The 17,086-nt window shown below is 51.7% G+C and overlaps 1 protein-coding gene across 1 annotated transcript; it reads right to left on the bottom strand.

Moving 5' to 3' along the window:
• Positions 1-242: 242 nt before the first annotated feature.
• On the bottom strand, positions 243-13,696 carry Capn10 (calpain 10). The gene is made up of 12 exons (XM_036173574.1): positions 13,100-13,696; positions 10,482-10,613; positions 8,736-8,932; positions 7,543-7,760; positions 5,326-5,467; positions 4,453-4,619; positions 3,975-4,234; positions 3,011-3,213; positions 2,621-2,882; positions 1,178-1,377; positions 908-953; positions 243-644 (listed from the first exon to the last, which is right to left on the bottom strand). The coding sequence occupies exons 1-12, from the start codon at positions 13,238-13,240 to the stop codon at positions 615-617; spliced, it is 1,998 nt and encodes a 665-aa protein (XP_036029467.1). The 5' UTR covers positions 13,241-13,696; the 3' UTR covers positions 243-614.
• Between the last annotated feature and the right edge of the window lie 3,390 nt (positions 13,697-17,086).

Genomic DNA, 17,086 nt, shown 5'->3' with positions numbered 1-17,086 from the left:
AGATTGGCTAGATTTTGTGCTCAGGGATTGGTTGGTTTTGTGCCCACTTGGCACATCACTGGGACTGAATATCATAGTCCAGGCAGGGATCGAAGTGCAGGAAGGCCCAAGTGAAATGCTAAACTATGTCAAAATCTTGTTTCCCCACCTCCTTGCCTATGCTGCCCACCCCCTCAGCACCCTCCCGGATGTACGGCTGACTACTAGGATGTGGAACAAGACCAATTCATAAATTACTCAGTTTATTTAGAAAGTCATATCCTAAAAATATTTCAAGTAATAAATAGTTTTCAACATTGGTCACAATCTGCCTGCCTGGTGTAAGGCTTCCAAAGTCAAGAAGGGTATGGGATTCTGCACAGTCTTCCACAACTCCTGGTCTCCTGGTCTTCACCGGGGAATGAAGGTGTCACTTGGGAGTCTAGCTGCACCCTGCAGCACCCACTGGACCTCAAGATGTCCAGGACAAAGCACCCTACTTTCACCTGCAGATCCACAGCCAGTCCTCAGAGCTGCTGAGAAGCCTAGGCTCACGACCAGCTGGAGATGTGCCCGGATGCTGAGCGCGGGGAGTGGCGCCTGCGCCAGGCCACAGAAAGAACATGGCTGCTCAGTCAGGCTTTCATCACGGCCATGAAGGAGACCTGCAGGGAGGGAAGGAGGGCTTTGGGCCTGCCCTCTGCTCCCCACTGTCCTTCCAAACACCTGGGAATGAGACTCAGCCCCAGCTCCCAACACCCCCCTCCCCCAGGCTCTGTCTTGTGACTCTTTTATGAGGGGTCACAGCACTTTATATCTCAGACAGAGGCCACTTGCTCTTGGCAGGAGGGTGATGGAATTAAGACCTCAGACCACCAAGGAGATGTAGGTAGGTGAGCCAAGCTAGGCAAGGGCAGCACATACAAACCTCTTGGAGTAGCTGGCCCAGCATCTCCTGGCTGTGAATGGACTGCCTATGGAAAGAATGTCAGGTCATCCCCTAAACCTCCTTACACACCTCCCACCAGACCCAGGCCCTACTCCCAGGCTTAGCCTGGCAAGGAGTCCCAAAGCCCACAGGTCCACCTCTTGGCTCTGCCAGAAAGGCAGGAGCTTGGGCATGTGGGCCAAACAAGAGAACAAAGTGTTAAAGTGCTGACAACCCTGACCCTCCTGGCCTCCAAGGCCATAGCCCTACCTGTCTATTCTGGTTGCTATGGTCACCGTGAAAGTGCCCTCTGTGTCTGGCAGGTAGGTGGAGGGCACAACCCTGTAGGACCCCACTGACAGGAGGCAGAGGCGGCTCACTTCCTGGGCATAGCGATGTGGTACGCAGCTTAGCAGTGGCTCCCGGAGCAGCAGGGAACATGCACTCTGGGTCTCACCGTCTACTGGAACCTGGGGCAACAGCAGAATCAGCACGGGGACGCCTACTCAGGATGGCATGCTTTGCTCTCCCTCTGAACAGCACCAGCTAAGGGCATAATGCCCAGGGTCAGCTGGGATATCTGATGCTCTCAGTCCTTGAGCTATCAAACCCCTCTGCCAAGGACAAAAGCCTAGGATCCATGCCACTCTTGCCAAAGGCCCTGTCAGAGCTGCAGGTGGCATGACTCAAGACCCCAGGAGTCCAGCTTTCTGGGATGCATTGACACCCCTCAACAGAATCTTTTTCTTGAGACATTCCTGTTCTCTCCCCACGTCACCTGCATTCCAAGTACACATGTTTCCACCCACCACAATGAATCCTGATGCAGCCCAACACACACTCAGCCAATGTGAGGCCCCAGAATAAACAAAGCCTGATGAAATGGGAAGCATAACTGTTGTCATCATGGAATCTGTAGCCTATGACCCTGATCTTGAGCATTTCTCCAATTAGAATTTTGCTCAGAGTGTTGCCTGGCCTGTTGGTGGCTAAGAGGTAGAACAGAGAAAAAAGAAGCAACCCTGGGGAGGTTTGAGGCTCACTGAGCCTTCCCCTAGCCTCAACAGTGGGCAGAGACATTGGTTTTGTAAGCAGAGCTCCTGGGCCATCACAGTCCCCATGTTGAGGCCCTTTGGTGTGGCCTCTCCTCCATTACCTATGGCTACTCTGGGCTGACTGCCTCAACCATGCTGGAACCTATCTGTAGTCTTCTGGGCTGGCTGGCAGGTCTCTCTCCCTTGCTGTTCTTCTGCACGCTGTGAGCCTTTCCGGCAGAAGCCCAGACTTCTGTCCTGATCTACCTGTCCTGCCATAGAGCAGCTCTTGCCAGCCCCGCCCAGAGCACTGAGTGACACAGGAAGGACAGACCTTGGAACCTGGTACTGCCACGGGTGTGTGACCACTGTCTGGTGTGAGTGAGGCCTCGCTACAGTAACTGCCTTGGACCACATCCACCTCAAGGTGAGGCTGGGCTCTGCCTCAGAACTTGTGAAGAAGCCCCCAAGCCCAGGGTCAGAGACAGGAGGCACGCACTGGATGAATGACCTGAGACAGTGGTGTTCGGAGCCAGGTGAGCGCCCCAGATAACCCCAGTGAACACACACTTTGCGAAAGCTGCAAGAGAGTCTGAGGCCAGCCAGCTGGACCAACAGGCCCAAATGACAGAATCTAGCCTGTGTCACAGCAGCTGACCTCTCCTCGAACCTAGCTCACCTGAAAGATATGGAAACCAATGGGGTGGAGCTGGCTGTCACCGAGTCGGCAGTGTTGGTGCAGGGTGATGCGGATGTAGCGGGGACCAGCACCCTCAGGAACGGAGAAGGGGAGGCAGGGATTGCAGGGGTAAGAGGCAAAGTTCCTGCTGCCCCCAGCTGTCTGGCCAGCTTTCCAGCAGCCCCGCAGCTGCACAGTCTCCCACTCGCCTGCAGGCAGGGCTGTTCCAGGTGACGGACCCTTGGTGGCTGGCCTGACAGCGCTGTCAGGAGGACAGATACAGAGGCGCTGGCAGCCCGGTGCAGAGGAACCTGCCCGAGTCCGACCCTCACAGAGTGCACCCCTGCCCCTCCCCAGTTGAAGGGAAGCCAGCAAGCACTGGCTCCTCACCTGAGGGAGAGCTTCCCTGTGGAGAAGACCCGGAGTAAGAACTGCCCTGGCACATCCTTCAAGAAGGTGCTAGGGACGGCCAGGTAGTAGCCCGGGGAGAGCTCACAGCGCAAGTGGACCTCACGGTCATACGCATGGCACGCAGTGCCAGCCACAGGTGGTGAAGACAGGACTCTGGGCAGGCTGACCTTCCGCTTCTCTACCTGCATGAATGGACACAGGAGGCTCTCAGGAGTCACACCAACACACTGGGCCTCTGCCTCCCTGCTCGTCAACAGCTTAGGCAAAGCTCTCAGGAGACAGCCATGGCACCCATCCTTTTCAGCCAGGTGGAGGTGCCAAAGACTCAGGGCTTCCCTCAAAGGTGCATAACAGACAAATCTAGAACTATGTACTTTAAAAAGCCAACGACCAGTGCAGCCTGGGGAATGCTGGAGAAGGTACTTCCCAACAACTTTATTACAAAAGGACCATGAGGTAGGCCACACTCACAAAGGAACAATGAACAGTGGTGTGAGTTGTCACACTCTATATCAAGGTACATAAGATTAAAATGCAGCCACTGAGTAAGCAAGTAGCGGCTCCTCAGATCTGTTCTAGGAAATAGATATAGTTCATAAAACTGACAGGTGTCTGAGACTGACAATAAATAACCCTACACACTTAGAGGTTGGAAGGGAGGAGCCAGAGGAAGACAGCTAGGTGGGGTACACAAGGCAAGCAGAAGCCCTGGTGTAATGGGACACTTCCCTTGGGGGAGATGGGAACTATAGGGAGCAGGCTAGCCTTCACCTCTGGGGTGGGATGGGTGGGCTCTGAATGGGCTGCATCTGCGGTATATCAGGTGCCTGTGGCCAGAGGACATGGGAAAAGGAATCAATGGTCAAAGGGTGAGTGTTCCTGGGACCCAGGCCTCCGATACATCTGCCTACCTTTCCACCATGGGGCCAGCAGATGGAGTTACCTTCCAGATGTGCAGGCCCACAGCCTGGTAGTCCTTGCCTGGGAGATGTGGTGCAGGACTGGCACCCACCAGTGCCCGGGTCTGGCCCACTAAGCACCTCCGGGGTCTCTGAAGGACAGCCACACACACCTCACTGGGTTCCAAGAGCCGTAACCAGAACTTGGGGTTGCAGGGAAAGCAACTGTTGTTCCGGCAGCCTCCAGCTGACTGCCCTATGACCCAGGCGCCAGGCAGTGCCCGTGTGTGACACAGCACCTTCTCTAGTGGGAGAGCACAGGAGTCAGCTCTGAGAGGAGCTTGCTGGCTCTGCCTTACCCACAAGTGGCAGTCAGCCCACCCTCCCAGAATCCCACCCATTTCCCTTCTCCAGGTTCTCAGTCTATCAGTCAGAAAGGGCTGTACCCAGTCACTGGTGTGCCAGCACCTGTGAAGGCTCCTGACTTCCCAGAGGAGAGTGCACTCCTGCTGGTGGTCCTACCTGTGTAGAGACTCTGTAGGTGGCCAGCCTCTGTGACTGGGTAGCCAATGGTGACCTCATCAAATTCCCTGAGAAACTCTTCTTCTTCCACCCAGAACTCTCCTTCCTGGAGTTGTGCTAGCAGCTCAGACTCCTCAGCTGGCTCTACCTGGTTCCACCCTTCACCCCTGCAGGAAATCTCATTTCAGTACAAGTTCACGGTGGGTCGTCAAGAGGCAAACGGGGGTGGAGAGCCCCAAGTTGCTGCCAAACTCTGGATGGCCAGCTGCACAGCACAGTCCCTTGCTAAGTGACCTACTGTGGTCTGGCTGTCCATCAGAACCCCTCCTTCCCAGGGGGACCCCATGCCTAAGAACTTGCCTTCTTAAGGCCATCACACCAGAGCCAGGACCCTCTAGTCTCTGAAGGAGCGGTCATGGTGAGCAGAGCACTGCTCTACTTAGTGGCAGCACCAGACCCAGGCGGGGTACAGACGGTAGTTGGGGTCCAAGAGCCTCAGAGCCCCCAAGCCTCAAGGGGATCTTGGCTTAGTCAGGTCTTAAAACTGAGATGAGGATTTTAGCTGCAGGCCACCATCAAACCCCTACTTATCCAAAAGCCTGGCCAGGCATTTACTATCCTATGGGTACCCAAGATAAAGCCCCATTTAAAAAACAAAAACAAAAACAAAAACAAACGTGTATGATCCCAGGTCTTCTAAGACCTACATGAAGCTCAGGAGGTGTGCAAACAGGTGCTGAGTGACCTCTGCCACAGAAAAGCAAGCACTATTCCAGCAGCTGGACATGAGCACATGCCAGGCCAGATGGGCATCGTGACATGCCCTCAGGGTACCAACCCCTTCTCCCACATGCTGCCCCTCCTGGTACTTACCCCTCTCTCCAGAGGCCCTGCCAACAACGTCGGCCCCAAGGGTTGTGAATCCGCAGCAGGAGGATACCCTGGCCAGTCCGACTCCACAGCTCCCGAAGATCTGAGATGATGAAGGCATGGAACTCCCCGAGTTCCCTGGCACCTGTGGGAACAGCTCAGTCATGTGCAGGACCAACATCACCATGTCCCCAGACTGGATAGGACACATTCCTACTTTCCTGCCTAGAGAAGTCGCCCCGGGGTCTCCATAGAGTTTAGGAGCTCTGTTCCTAAACCTAGGCCAGCTGCCTGCAGTGTTCACTGGCATTCTGTGCCAGGAAAGGCCCACAGCTGGGCCCTGGCTCACTGCCACCAAGGACTGGTGCTGCACTAATATTCCTTTCTCTGGGCCTCAGTTTACACCATGTGTGTCAGTACAGGGCCAGCAATCAGGTATGAAACCACTATTCCTGTCACTGACATACCCCAAACCATCAATAGCTAAAAGGGCCCTCCTCTAGGCAAAGCCAGACGGAGGAGGAACACTTGAACCACAAGTCAAGGTTGAGGACTTGAGGTCAAGAGGAATTCTACCTGCCAGAGACCACAGGACAAAGGGCCCTTACAGGAAAGAGAAGAAGTGCTATTTCAGGGAGGGTGGAAGCCAGAAAGAGGGCAGGAGCGCCCGTGTGAGCACAGTTCGATTCCCAAAGGCTCTGCTGGCAGCTACCGTTCTCGGTGTCCCTCTCCACTCCAGCCCTTGAGGCTTCAGTAGCCCCTGCAGCTCTGCCAGGAAGAGGGGTTCTCCAAAACTAGAAGTGTCAAGAGCCAGCCCCCCTACACTCTTGGGCTACCCAATATCAACAGCTCTAAGAAGCTGACGGTGAAGGAGGAAGGTTTAGTGGAGCCAGCATGAGCAGTGGTGAACACACACTCTGCTCTTCCCCTCAACCCTAGGATCTGCCTGAGGAGATCCCAGACCACAGCTTTGCCAACTCTCAGTGCTGGACTACCAACAAGTCTTGGTTTTTCTTTTTTCTTTCTCTTTTTTGGAGCTGAAGATCGAACCCAGGGCCTTACGCTTGCTAGGCAAGCGCTCTATCACTGAGCAAAATCCCTAAGTCTTGGGTTATTTTGATAGTCATATTTTATTTATGTGTTCACATATGTGTATGTGGGTGTGTGTGTGCATGTACATATGTGTGTACAGGCCAAAAGACAGTCCTGGTGTTATTCCTCAGGAGCAACACGCCTTATTTTTGAGACAGGATCTCTTACTGGAACCTAGCACTCAATGATTTGACTAGGCTGGCAGGCCAGCAAGCCCCAGGTATCCTCCCGTCTCTACCTCCTCAGAGCTGGAATTACAAGTGCACATCACCAGGCCTCACCTTTTACCTGGGTGCTGAATATCTAACTCAGATCCCTCAGGCTATGCAGCCAATAACCTTACTGACTGAGCTGTCTCCCTAATACCTGATATTCCTAATTTTGAACCAAAGTTCTAAGAAAATACTCAAATGTGAACAGAAAATTATAAAGGTGTTCCCTACAGTGTTGTTATTAGAAAGATCTAGTCAGGCATGTAATACTGCCGGTGGTCTCAACACTCACAAGCCAGAGGCAGGACTACTACCTCATTTCTAAGCAAGCCTGAAACCCCCAAAACAAAACAGCAACAATGACAAAAACGGAAAAGATCTGAATGATCCAACATTCCTGGAAGGATCAAGAAAACCACAGCAGGTCCAGCAATGGAGGAAGGCATTCCACAGTTTACGCAATAACACAGAAAATGGTATACAACAAAAACAGAAAAGGCTAGAGACAGGAGAAAGCTCAAAGAGCGCACTGTAAAGTTGTAAGTGGCTTACAGAACTTTATCTGGGTGAGCTTTTCTTTCTTATTTTTGTACACAAACTTTCCTTCATGAACCTTACTGTGTCAGTAAGACAGAAAATGGCTTTGGACTTTGGTTGGCCACCAGCTGGGCAGGGAAGAGGGCGTGGTCAGCTTAGACACTGTATCTGCTATTGCTTCTAAGCTGTCTACCAACAACAGAGACACAATGTGGATTCTGCCTTGCTCTAGCTGAAAGGAGTGGTCTAGAACAGGGTCACCTCTCTCTGGAGGAGAGATAACAGAACCATACAAACCAAACAAGACAGCCTTCTCGGGGACAGACTTCCTTCTCCATAACAAGGTAATGGTAGAAGGGGTTGTAGCACCAGGCTGTACCTTCTCTGGGGCTGAGCACAGAGCAGCTGAACACACATTGGTCCTTCAGGCGGAGTAGCTGCCGACAAGTCCTTTGCTCCCCGCCACTGGGTCTGTCCTGCTGGCCACTGGCTCCCACTATGTCTTTCAGGCTCCACCTTTCTGCCAGGCTTCCAGTGAGATCCACCAAGGCATCTGCCACCTGCCCTGCCCACAGGTGCTCATAGGATCCATGGACCCTGGGGAACACAAGCACAGGAAGTATAAGCCTTGCTACTGGGGCTTCCTGCCTCTCCGAGTCCCACAATCCACCACACCCCAAAGCACCTTCTAAGCCACCTTTCACTGCACCTGGATCGCTCCTCTGCTTCGCATCACATCTTCACTCATCTGTAATGTCAAAATCTGCTACGGCCCTGCTGTTCTCTGCCCAGGCTCAGACCCATTCTTCTCTAGTGTGGGCAGCAAAGGACAAGACAAAGGGGCATAGAGGCTCCACCTCTGAAGCTCAAACCCCACCGTCCCAAGTATCAATATTCTGCTAGCCTTCTGAGTCCCTGTGCTCGGATACCTGCCCATTAGCCAGCCTCCTTCAGCAAGATGCCCAACACCACATGTGGGGGGGACAACTTTCCCCTAGGGACTGCAGTGAGCAGGACCGTGGTGAGCAAGTGCTGCTCCCCGCTCCCTGCAAACAGGTGCTGCTCCCCGCTCCCTGCAAACAGGTGCTGCTCCCCGCTCCCTGCAAACAGGTGCTGCTCCCCGCTCCCTGCAAACAGGTGCTGCTCCCCGCTCCCTGCAAACAGGTGCTGCTCCCCGCTCCCTGCAAACAGGTGCTGCTCCCCGCTCCCTGCAAACAGGTGCTGCTCCCCGCTCCCTGCAAACAGGTGCTGCTCCCCGCTCCCTGCCACAGGCAGCAAGCCGCTTGTCTTGACTGAATGTTCAGAAACATACATGGGGGCATCTTCGTGCTGAGACTGAGGAGTGAGGAGGGCCTCTCAGTAGAGTGCTGGGAAACAGGGAAGGGAAAGGGAGGCAGGAGGGCAAACACTGTCCTAAAAGCAGTGTCCACACCAGGACCCACAGGACTGGCTGTCAGACCCTGAGGACCGCACAGGGCTCTGCAGCCCAGGGCAAAGATGGGCCTCTGGGGACAGTCCAGGTACTAAAGCCACCCAGCCTGGCTGGCCCTGCCACCTCTATCCCATACGTACTTAGCATAGGCCTTTTCCAGTAAGGGAAGCCAGAACACATCTTCTCTCTGGCACCGGGAGAAGCAGAGTCTCCCAGCAAGGCAAGGCAGGCGGTCATCTATGGTCACCTCCTCCCAGTGTCCAAACTGCCAGATTCGACAGGTGAAGAAACCTTGGTACTTCTGGTCAGACCAGCTTGGCTGTCCTGGAGGGAAGACCTAATATGTACAAGGAGAGGCCAAACAGACAGTATGACATCAGCATTAGTGAGCTCCTCAGCGTCCCAACAGTGTGGCCTCACAGAAGCCCTGCAGATACCCGAGGGGTCACCTCTGCTCCTCAGCGCCCCAACAGTGTGGCTTCACAGGAGCCCTGCAGATACCCAAGGGGTCACCTCTGCTCCTCAGCGCCCCCAACAGTGTGGCCTCACAGAAGCCCTGCAGATACCCAAGGGGTCACCTCTGCTCCTCAGCGCCCCAACAGTGTGGCCTCACAGAAGCCCTGCAGATACCCAAGGGGTTACCTCTGCTCCTCAGCGTCCCAACAGTGTGGCCTCACAGAAGCCCTGCAGATACCCGAGGGGTCACCTCTGCTCCTCAGCGCCCCCTCTATGAGCACCTGCTAAGAGTATAAAGGGCTCTACTCTGTTGGATGCCAGATCTATATAGCCAAGTCACAGCAAACTCAACCAGTGAACACAAAATCCAGATTTTCACATAAAGAACTCATGTCCCCAAAGCTTACAGCCAACTACATTTACTGCCCCAGATAAGCATTTGACCTGAATCCAAAGCTTTGGCAGGCAGGAGTAACTCAATTCTTTTTTTTTTTTTTTTTTTTTTTTTTTTTTTTTGGTTTTTCGAGACGGGGTTTCTCTGTGTAGCCCTGGAACTTGCTTTGTAGACCAGGTTAGCTTCAAACTCAAATGATCCACCTGTCTGCCTCCTGGGTGCTGAGATTAAAGGCATGCACCACCACACCCCACTTCTGTAATCCAATTCTCAATTCTCAACAGACCTGGCTGTAACACAGGCCTAGCAGCCCTTCCTGCTTCTCAAAGCCAAGTGCCCCAAACTGGCCAATCTCTGGCCCAACTAGGTCCACTGCTCGCTTCTGTTAGCAGGCAAAGCAGGCTCTGCACCCAGGGAGACTTAGTGTGGTGCTGGCTTCAACACTCAGAACTGAGGAACTATAATGGCATCAGCATCCTCTTTTAGAGAAAGGTTAGATGTCAACAGGCTGTAAGGAGAGGTGACAACAGCGATGAGCTTAGCCCAGGGCCCAGGACACAGAGAGGCCATACACGGGTTACCCCTCAATGCTGCTGCCTTAACTGAAAACCCTGAGCTAAGAGCCAATCTGAAACAAGCAGCACTGTGAGGAAGGAAACCCACAAGGCCTTTCTATGGAGTCTCTCTATATCAGAAGACAGTTCCAACAACGTTTTTCCTATTGGTATTTAAAACCTACATATGAAAAAAGAAAGACATCAATCCAGTAAAGAAAGCAAATTTCAAACCAGAGACATAAGATTCCTCTGTTGACCTTGTTCTACTTGCTAGCTTGGCCTGTTTTTGTGTCCTAAATGTGTAGGTGGCTCTGGTCTGGCAGACAGGACACACTTAGGTCAGTCTTGGTGCCCTGACCTTTTCCCAGCACCCATGCTGTGCAGCCACAGATGTGCTGCAGCAGGCCCTGCTTTTGGAGTAACTTCCTGTACTATGCAGGTAGAAGGAATTGAGTGGAGAAGCCCAAGGCAGTTTGTACCTGGTCCAGGAGGTGTTGACTCTTCTGCAGGGCAGCGCAGGCACACAGGAACCAGCAATCCCCCAGCAGCCCTTGCTTCACCTGTCCTTCCCATGGGTTATCTGGAAACAGCTGAGGTGTGGCACAAATTTCCTGAAATCAAGTTGTCCAGAGTTACCTCACACCTGTGGTTATTCTTTAAGCTAAGAACACATGAATCCAGAGCAGACTATGGAGGCATTTTCTGATTATCTGAGCTTCTGGCCCAAAATGGAAGAGAGCGCTACTCCTTCGTCATCCCTACCCTTCAGCATCTCCTTGGTTACAGTTTTCCCATGGAACATCGATACACACTTTCCTTATTGGCAAGCCCTCAATTCTGGATGATCCTTTTTGAAACAGCTAAGTTTAGCAATCAGCTCTACTTTATAAATTCATGGTGACAGATATCAAATGGGTCCTTTGCACGCTAGAGTCTACTGTCCCTCTCCACGGTTCATTTTCCCACATCCCCAGGCAACCTCATGCCTTTCCCTTTATCTCTCTTCTCAAAACATTCTTATCCCCTTTGCCTGCACACCTGAGCCACCAATCTGTCCTCCTGCTGCAGAGAAGCCACTGGGCATGCACCTTCTGCTACCCTGGAGCAGGACTCGTCCTGTTACACCCCCTCCTTTCTACATGTTCAGACATGCCACTCCTGGGGCACACCACACCAGCATGCTACCAGGACAGAGCTCTCCCAGTTTTAGTATCTGTAGTACTGGACCCTCTTCCTAGGCTCCTTTCAATGACAACTTCTCAGAGAAGCTGCTGAGCCTATTGTCCCTCTCATCAAAGTCTGCTCCTCAGTCAACCATGCCCCCACAAATGCCTCCATTTCACCTTTGCGAGTGAGTTTCTTTCCCACTGTTCTTTTTCTGTCCTGTTTACTACTGTTGGTACAATTATAAAGAGGCTACAACTCACATGGCTAAAATATAAAATACAAAAAGATATTATTCCTGTGTCCTAGTCACCAGAGAGCAAGTGTCTTAAAACATCCCAACATACTCACCCCTTAACTGAAAACCCTTTACAGGTCTCTCATGGCACCTGAAATCCATTTACTAACATTTATTTTATGCGTATGAGTGTTTTGCTTGAATCTGTGTCTGTGGACCCATATGCATATACTGCCTTCAGAGGTCAGAAGGGACTGTTGGATTCCCTGGGACGGGATTATAAATGGTTATGAGCCACCATGTAACACTCACTTTTTCTTCTTTAAAGTAAAAAACAACAACAAAAAACCCCTCAAAACTCTCAGTGTTGCCCAAGAAAATCAAGGATTCTTATCAACACCATTGAGCCAAGCAGTGCAGCCTCCACGGGGGCAGACATCCATCCAGTTGTCATGGATATAGCAGCACTAGATCCATGCGGGGCAGGCTGTTCCCTGGGCAGTCTTGGTTAGCAGATAAGCCACATCAAAAACAAACAAACACCAACAAAAGTACTAGGCCTGGGCATCCATTTCAGCTGCAAGAAGAAGATCTGCGGACACTGCAAATGACCAAGACTGATAGAGGCTGGAGAGAGGCAAGGAAGTGGGGCTGTGCTGTTATAATGACCAGGTGGTCTACCAGTTCTTACGAGACTCCACCTTCAGCTTCTGGGTCAATCAAATAGATTTGCTCCTGCAAGTTCAATTGAATACATCTGTAATAAATTGACCAGTCGATCCAGAAACTGCTGGTTGGTGACCAGAACTTTCCTGTCTTTTTTACAATACGTAGTCCCACCTGCCTGTAGCATTTAAGGGAGTCCTGAGAAGCCAACAGCAGCAGGCCCTTACATTTTCCCAATATGCACTGGTTAACCACAAAGATCTCTCTGTTCTGTGCCATCTCTTGGTGTTCATATCCCAACGCCAAGAGCTACTAAAATAAATGTAAGCAACGTATAAAGCCAAGAAAGATATGTCGGGGCTGAAGAGGTGGGTCAGTGGTTAAGAGCACTGGCTGCTCTTCCTAGAGAACCCGGGTTCAATTCCCAGCACTCACGTGGCAGCTCACAACTGTCTATAACTGCAGATCCAGGGGATCTGACACCCTCATACAGACATGAAAGCAGGCAAAACACCAATGCATATTAGGAAAAAATAAGCAGGGCGGCAGCGATGCACGCCTTTAATTCCAGCACTCGGGAGGCAGAGCCAGCCTGGTCTACAGAGCGAGATCCAGGACAGGCACCAAAATTACACGGAGAAACCCTGTCTCGAAAAAATAAAAAATAAAAAATAAAAAAAGAAACGCATACTGAAGAAAGGTTTGTCAAAGTATGCTAAATTACACCTGACCAAACTTAGGTGGTGGGACCTGGAATTACTGCTTCTAATTTTCAGAGTAGAACACTTTGGGTCGTAGTACATTTTAGTACAAATACTCCAAGACAGCATCTAAAAGACAAACCGTCTAGTTGCTTCCAAACTCCTGAACTGGAGGAGCTACCTCACCTCAATCCTCAGGGTTAGCTAGTACCTTTCTGAATGGGCTTGAGAAACTACTGGAGTGGGCGGCGGGTCCTGCTAACCCCAGAGCCCACGTCTGTGGGAAACTTATCCGCAACACCCGCCCAGGCGAGAGACCCGGCTGCACCTGGGGCCGCCTCCAAGTGATGTCCTCCCGAAACTGGGCCAGAGGCGTGGACAAGTTGAAAAAGAGCGAGGAGTCCGAGGCGGGGAATGCGGCGTCCCGGAAGAGCTCCCGCGCCGGCGTCTCGGCCCGGACCGCCTGCATCTTCGGCGCCCTGGGCTCCCATCTGCTGCTTGTGGACTCGGCCGCCGCCCGGGAGCGAGTGCGTGACCGTGGCTGCAAACCTGGTCAGCTCAGCCCACGAGACCTACTGCTGCTGACCCGCCCGCCGCCGCATGCTCCGTTGTCCCGGTAACCCGTCAGCAGCCAACCAGGCGCTGCTCCCAGGTCAAGTGACATAGCTGCCGAGTCGCGCACGCGCTTCAGCTCCGAGTCCCAGGGCCGGACGCTCAGGTTCTGCTCTCGCGAGAGTTCGAAGCCTCTGTTTCTTCCCCGCCGGCGCTAACCTGGCGAATCTGTGTGCTTTATTCTCAGGACGGCGCAGCTGTAGTCGTGTGAGCGCGACGTCTAGGGGACCACAGGAAGCTTTGGTTTAGGTCGCTTTGCCAACTACCTATCCCAGCATGCAGCGCCGTTCCCAGCATACTTCGCTGATCACAGGAGCCGTCTGCTTCCCAGCATGCGTTGCTCCTTCCGGTGTCAGCCCGGAACTTGGCGTGCCGCTAGTTTCCTGTTCTGACAGTTCCAGTGGGGAAGTGGCTCGGGAAGGTCCGTTGTGGCCCCGACCCAGTGTCTGTGCCGTGGTGGTTGTGTTGTCCTGGGAAGACAGAGGTGCCACTGGGGTTGAGACTTACCCGGCTTGGGCTTTCGTCTCCGAACAATTTGATATCGGACGCTGTGTATCCTAAAGAGGGCCGCGGGATGCGGCTGGGACATTCCTTGAACCCTTAAGTGGCCGGACATACGGTTTTGATGGATGGTGACTACCTGGATTTGCGGCTCCATTCCCGGTGCCGCGAGGAGATGAGGACGGTGACCTTTTGATCTGCTCGAGAATCCACTCTACTGCAGGGACTGGCCTTTCAGTTCCCTGGAAGGACATAAACCTGCCAGAGGATATCATTCTCTGTTGCTTCTCCAACTGTGCTTCGTCGAGGCTAGAGCGTTAAGTAAGGGAGAGGAGAAGCCGCCTCACACCTTCGTGTGATAGCTGTCTGCCACCCGTTAGGGCTGCCCTGATTTTTGCCTCCGGAGGGGCCCCTTTAACTCAGCATTGGATAAAGGGTAGTCCGGTTGAAATCCATTTTGTGCAGTTAGGTAGGACAAGTATCCACTGCTGGAAGAGGAACAGCCTCTTCTGTCCTTAGCCTGACGTTTTAGAGCCTAGACAGGTGCCCCTTCTTCCAGTGAAAGGCTGTGTAGCTCCTGCATTAGCAGCAATTGCTGGGGCGTGACACTGCTACTCAACTCCACTAGGCCTCAGCACCTATGATTTGAGACAGGACACTCATCTCTTTGCTGAGGTTGTCAAAAAAGAAAAAAAAAAAAAGGAGTAGCCACATAGTCCAGCACATCTTTGAAGTGCTTTTTACTTTGTACTCATGGTGTTAACCCAGGTGATTCTGCCTCTGACCAGCTGAAAGCCGCAGCCTAGTTGAAAGGAATCATTAAGGGTCTGGGTTCTGTTTTATCAGGAAGTCTTGAATGATTGAGATAAATTATCCCCAACTGGGAGTCCTGTACAACTGGTTCACCCCAGAAGTCTCTTGTGGTTAGCATAACTGCAGTGGTTCGGTTAGCTCAGGGGAACAAACAGCTTCCTGAGGCCACACCCAAGTCCAGGGCTTGGTCATACCCAGAACCTGGAAGGAACAGTATCTTAGGGTTACTAATACTGTGATGAAACACCATGACCAAAGCAACTTGGGGAGGAAAGAGTTTATTTCGCCCACAATTGCATATAAGTTCATCATCAGAAGCAGTGAGAGCAGGAACCTGGAGGCAGGAGCTGATGCAGAGGCCATGGAAGTGTGCTGTTTACTGGCTTGCTCTCTGGCTTGCTCAGCCTGCTTATAGAACCTGGAACCACCAACCCAGGGATGGCACTACCTACAATGGGCTGCGCCCTCCCACATTGATCGCTAATTAAGAAAATGCTTTACAGCTAGATCTTATGGAGGCATTTTCTTATGACTCTAGCTTGTGTCAAGTTGACATAAAACTAGCCAACATAGACAGTAAGTCAGTCAACTGGTGCCAGTTAGGCAGTAGCCTAGGCCTGCAGATGCTTGTACTTTAGTCCGAGATGGTGTTAGGGCAGCTTATGCATTGACTTGTTCTATTCTAGAGCCCTGTGGTCCGTTGGCTCCCCAGTGTGTAGCCATGCTCCCTCAGCCAATTTGGAGAGGGCTTTCTTTTCCCTCCTGGCCCATCTCCATTCCTGGGCTTGGATCCTAGGGTACCAAGAAAGACTAGAAAGAAGTAGTCTGGGTGGACAGATGAAGAGGAGTGTGGAGGCAGCTGGCTCTTGGCATAAGTCCCTACAACTGAGGGACTTAAAGTCTACACCCAAACTGGCTGTGGTGGGACACCTACAATCCTAACACTCAAGAGGCAGAGTCGAGAGGATTGTCTCAAAATCTCAAAAACCCATCAGCCAAAGGTTCTTCATGCAAGGGACTGGCAGCTCATGTCACAACATCATGTGGGAGTCCCCACTATACTGATGTTCACGGTCACTCCAACTTCCAATGGGAGGAGTGAAACATACAAAGCACTTTCTCTGCAAGTCCATGGATGTCTTGGGGCCCTTTGAAATCTTAACCCTTGTTGCTGCTTTCTTTCTGAACCCTTCTTTCTGCCTACTCTGGTTTTTTCAAAGGAGTATTCCCCGACTTGCTCAGGAGATCCTCTTCTAAACCCTGAAACGTCCACTGTTGAGTGGTAACAGCTGAACACTTCTATGCTGGTCATTGCATTTCCATGGAAATATAGAGATTAAAAAATCAGGGTTAGCTTGCAGATTACCCAGGTTTGACTGAGGGTAGTGGTGGGGAACAAGAGGCAAACTCCATCTTGGAGAGGGGACAGTTAAGGTGTCCTCAGTGAAGGTACAAATAACTGCCAGAGAAGACAGTGACTACTGAGCCAAGGGTATATAGTCTTGGGAAGACTGCCATGTTTATTGTTTACTGGGGACCCACCATACAGCGTCTATCCTCTTAAATAACCCTGGTTTCAGTTCTTTGTCTTCTGGTAGCTAGTCATATATGGAGTCTGACCTCTTCCAAGCTCTGAGGTCATAAATAAAAGGATATGTACCTCAGCTCTAGACAGATAGTAGTTTGGGATAGATTGCTTCCGAGGTAAGTGCTTGTTGGAGATGCATGAGAATCTGAGTTCCATCTCTAGCACCCACATAGAAAGCTGAACATGATTGCATGTTCTTATCATCCCCGTGCTGGAGAAACACAGATTGAGAACCCTGTGCTTGATGCTAGTGCAACCTAGCCTAATCCAACAAAGCTCAGGTCCCAGAGAGAGATTAGATCTCAAACAAGGTGCATGGCGTCTTAACCTATTCCCTTTATAAAGCCTTTCATCTAACTGCCCACACACAGAGCCCAGGGCCAATCACCTGCTTTGCACCCCATATCTCAATCCTCAAAACTGCCTCTTAGGTACTACAATGAAGTTGTAGGTAAGAAAGCAGCTGGGCACACACACGATGTAGTCTGATGCCTGCTGAGGTCTTACCTATTGTGGTGTGCAGAAGATACAAAGACAGGTATCCTATTCCAGCCTTCAAGTGCCAACATGTGCAGCTGGAGTGCTTCCAACCACTGAAGTCAGCTTGTAATCACATGGTGACATGCCAGAAGACAACGACCAAGGTACTGAGAACATGGTGCAAACAGCAATACTGCTAAGTTCTCCTGTTGACAAAGTCACCCCAGTTTGGAGCTCATTGAGCATGTGGTTACTTTAGACATAACTGTACTGTTGAAAACTTTGTGGTCTTTGTGGCAAGACATGCAAGAATTTTGTTTG

Source organism: Onychomys torridus, chromosome 23, assembly GCF_903995425.1.
Source record: "Onychomys torridus chromosome 23, mOncTor1.1, whole genome shotgun sequence".
NCBI lineage: Eukaryota > Metazoa > Chordata > Mammalia > Rodentia > Cricetidae > Onychomys > Onychomys torridus.
This window is presented reverse-complemented; position numbering and strand designations above follow the sequence as displayed.

Excerpts from the sequence above, each read along its gene's own strand:
- Capn10 (XM_036173574.1), bottom strand. The coding sequence starts at position 13,240 with ATGCAGGCGGTCCGGGCCGAGACGCCGGCGCGGGAGCTCTTCCGGGAC. Across the intron at positions 10,614-13,099 it reads TCACTTGGAGGCGGCCCCAG|GAAATTTGTGCCACACCTCA; the intron begins GTGCAGCCGGGT and ends ACTTGATTTCAG. Across the intron at positions 7,761-8,735 it reads CTGGAAAAGGCCTATGCTAA|GGTCCATGGATCCTATGAGC; the intron begins GTACGTATGGGA and ends TGTGTTCCCCAG.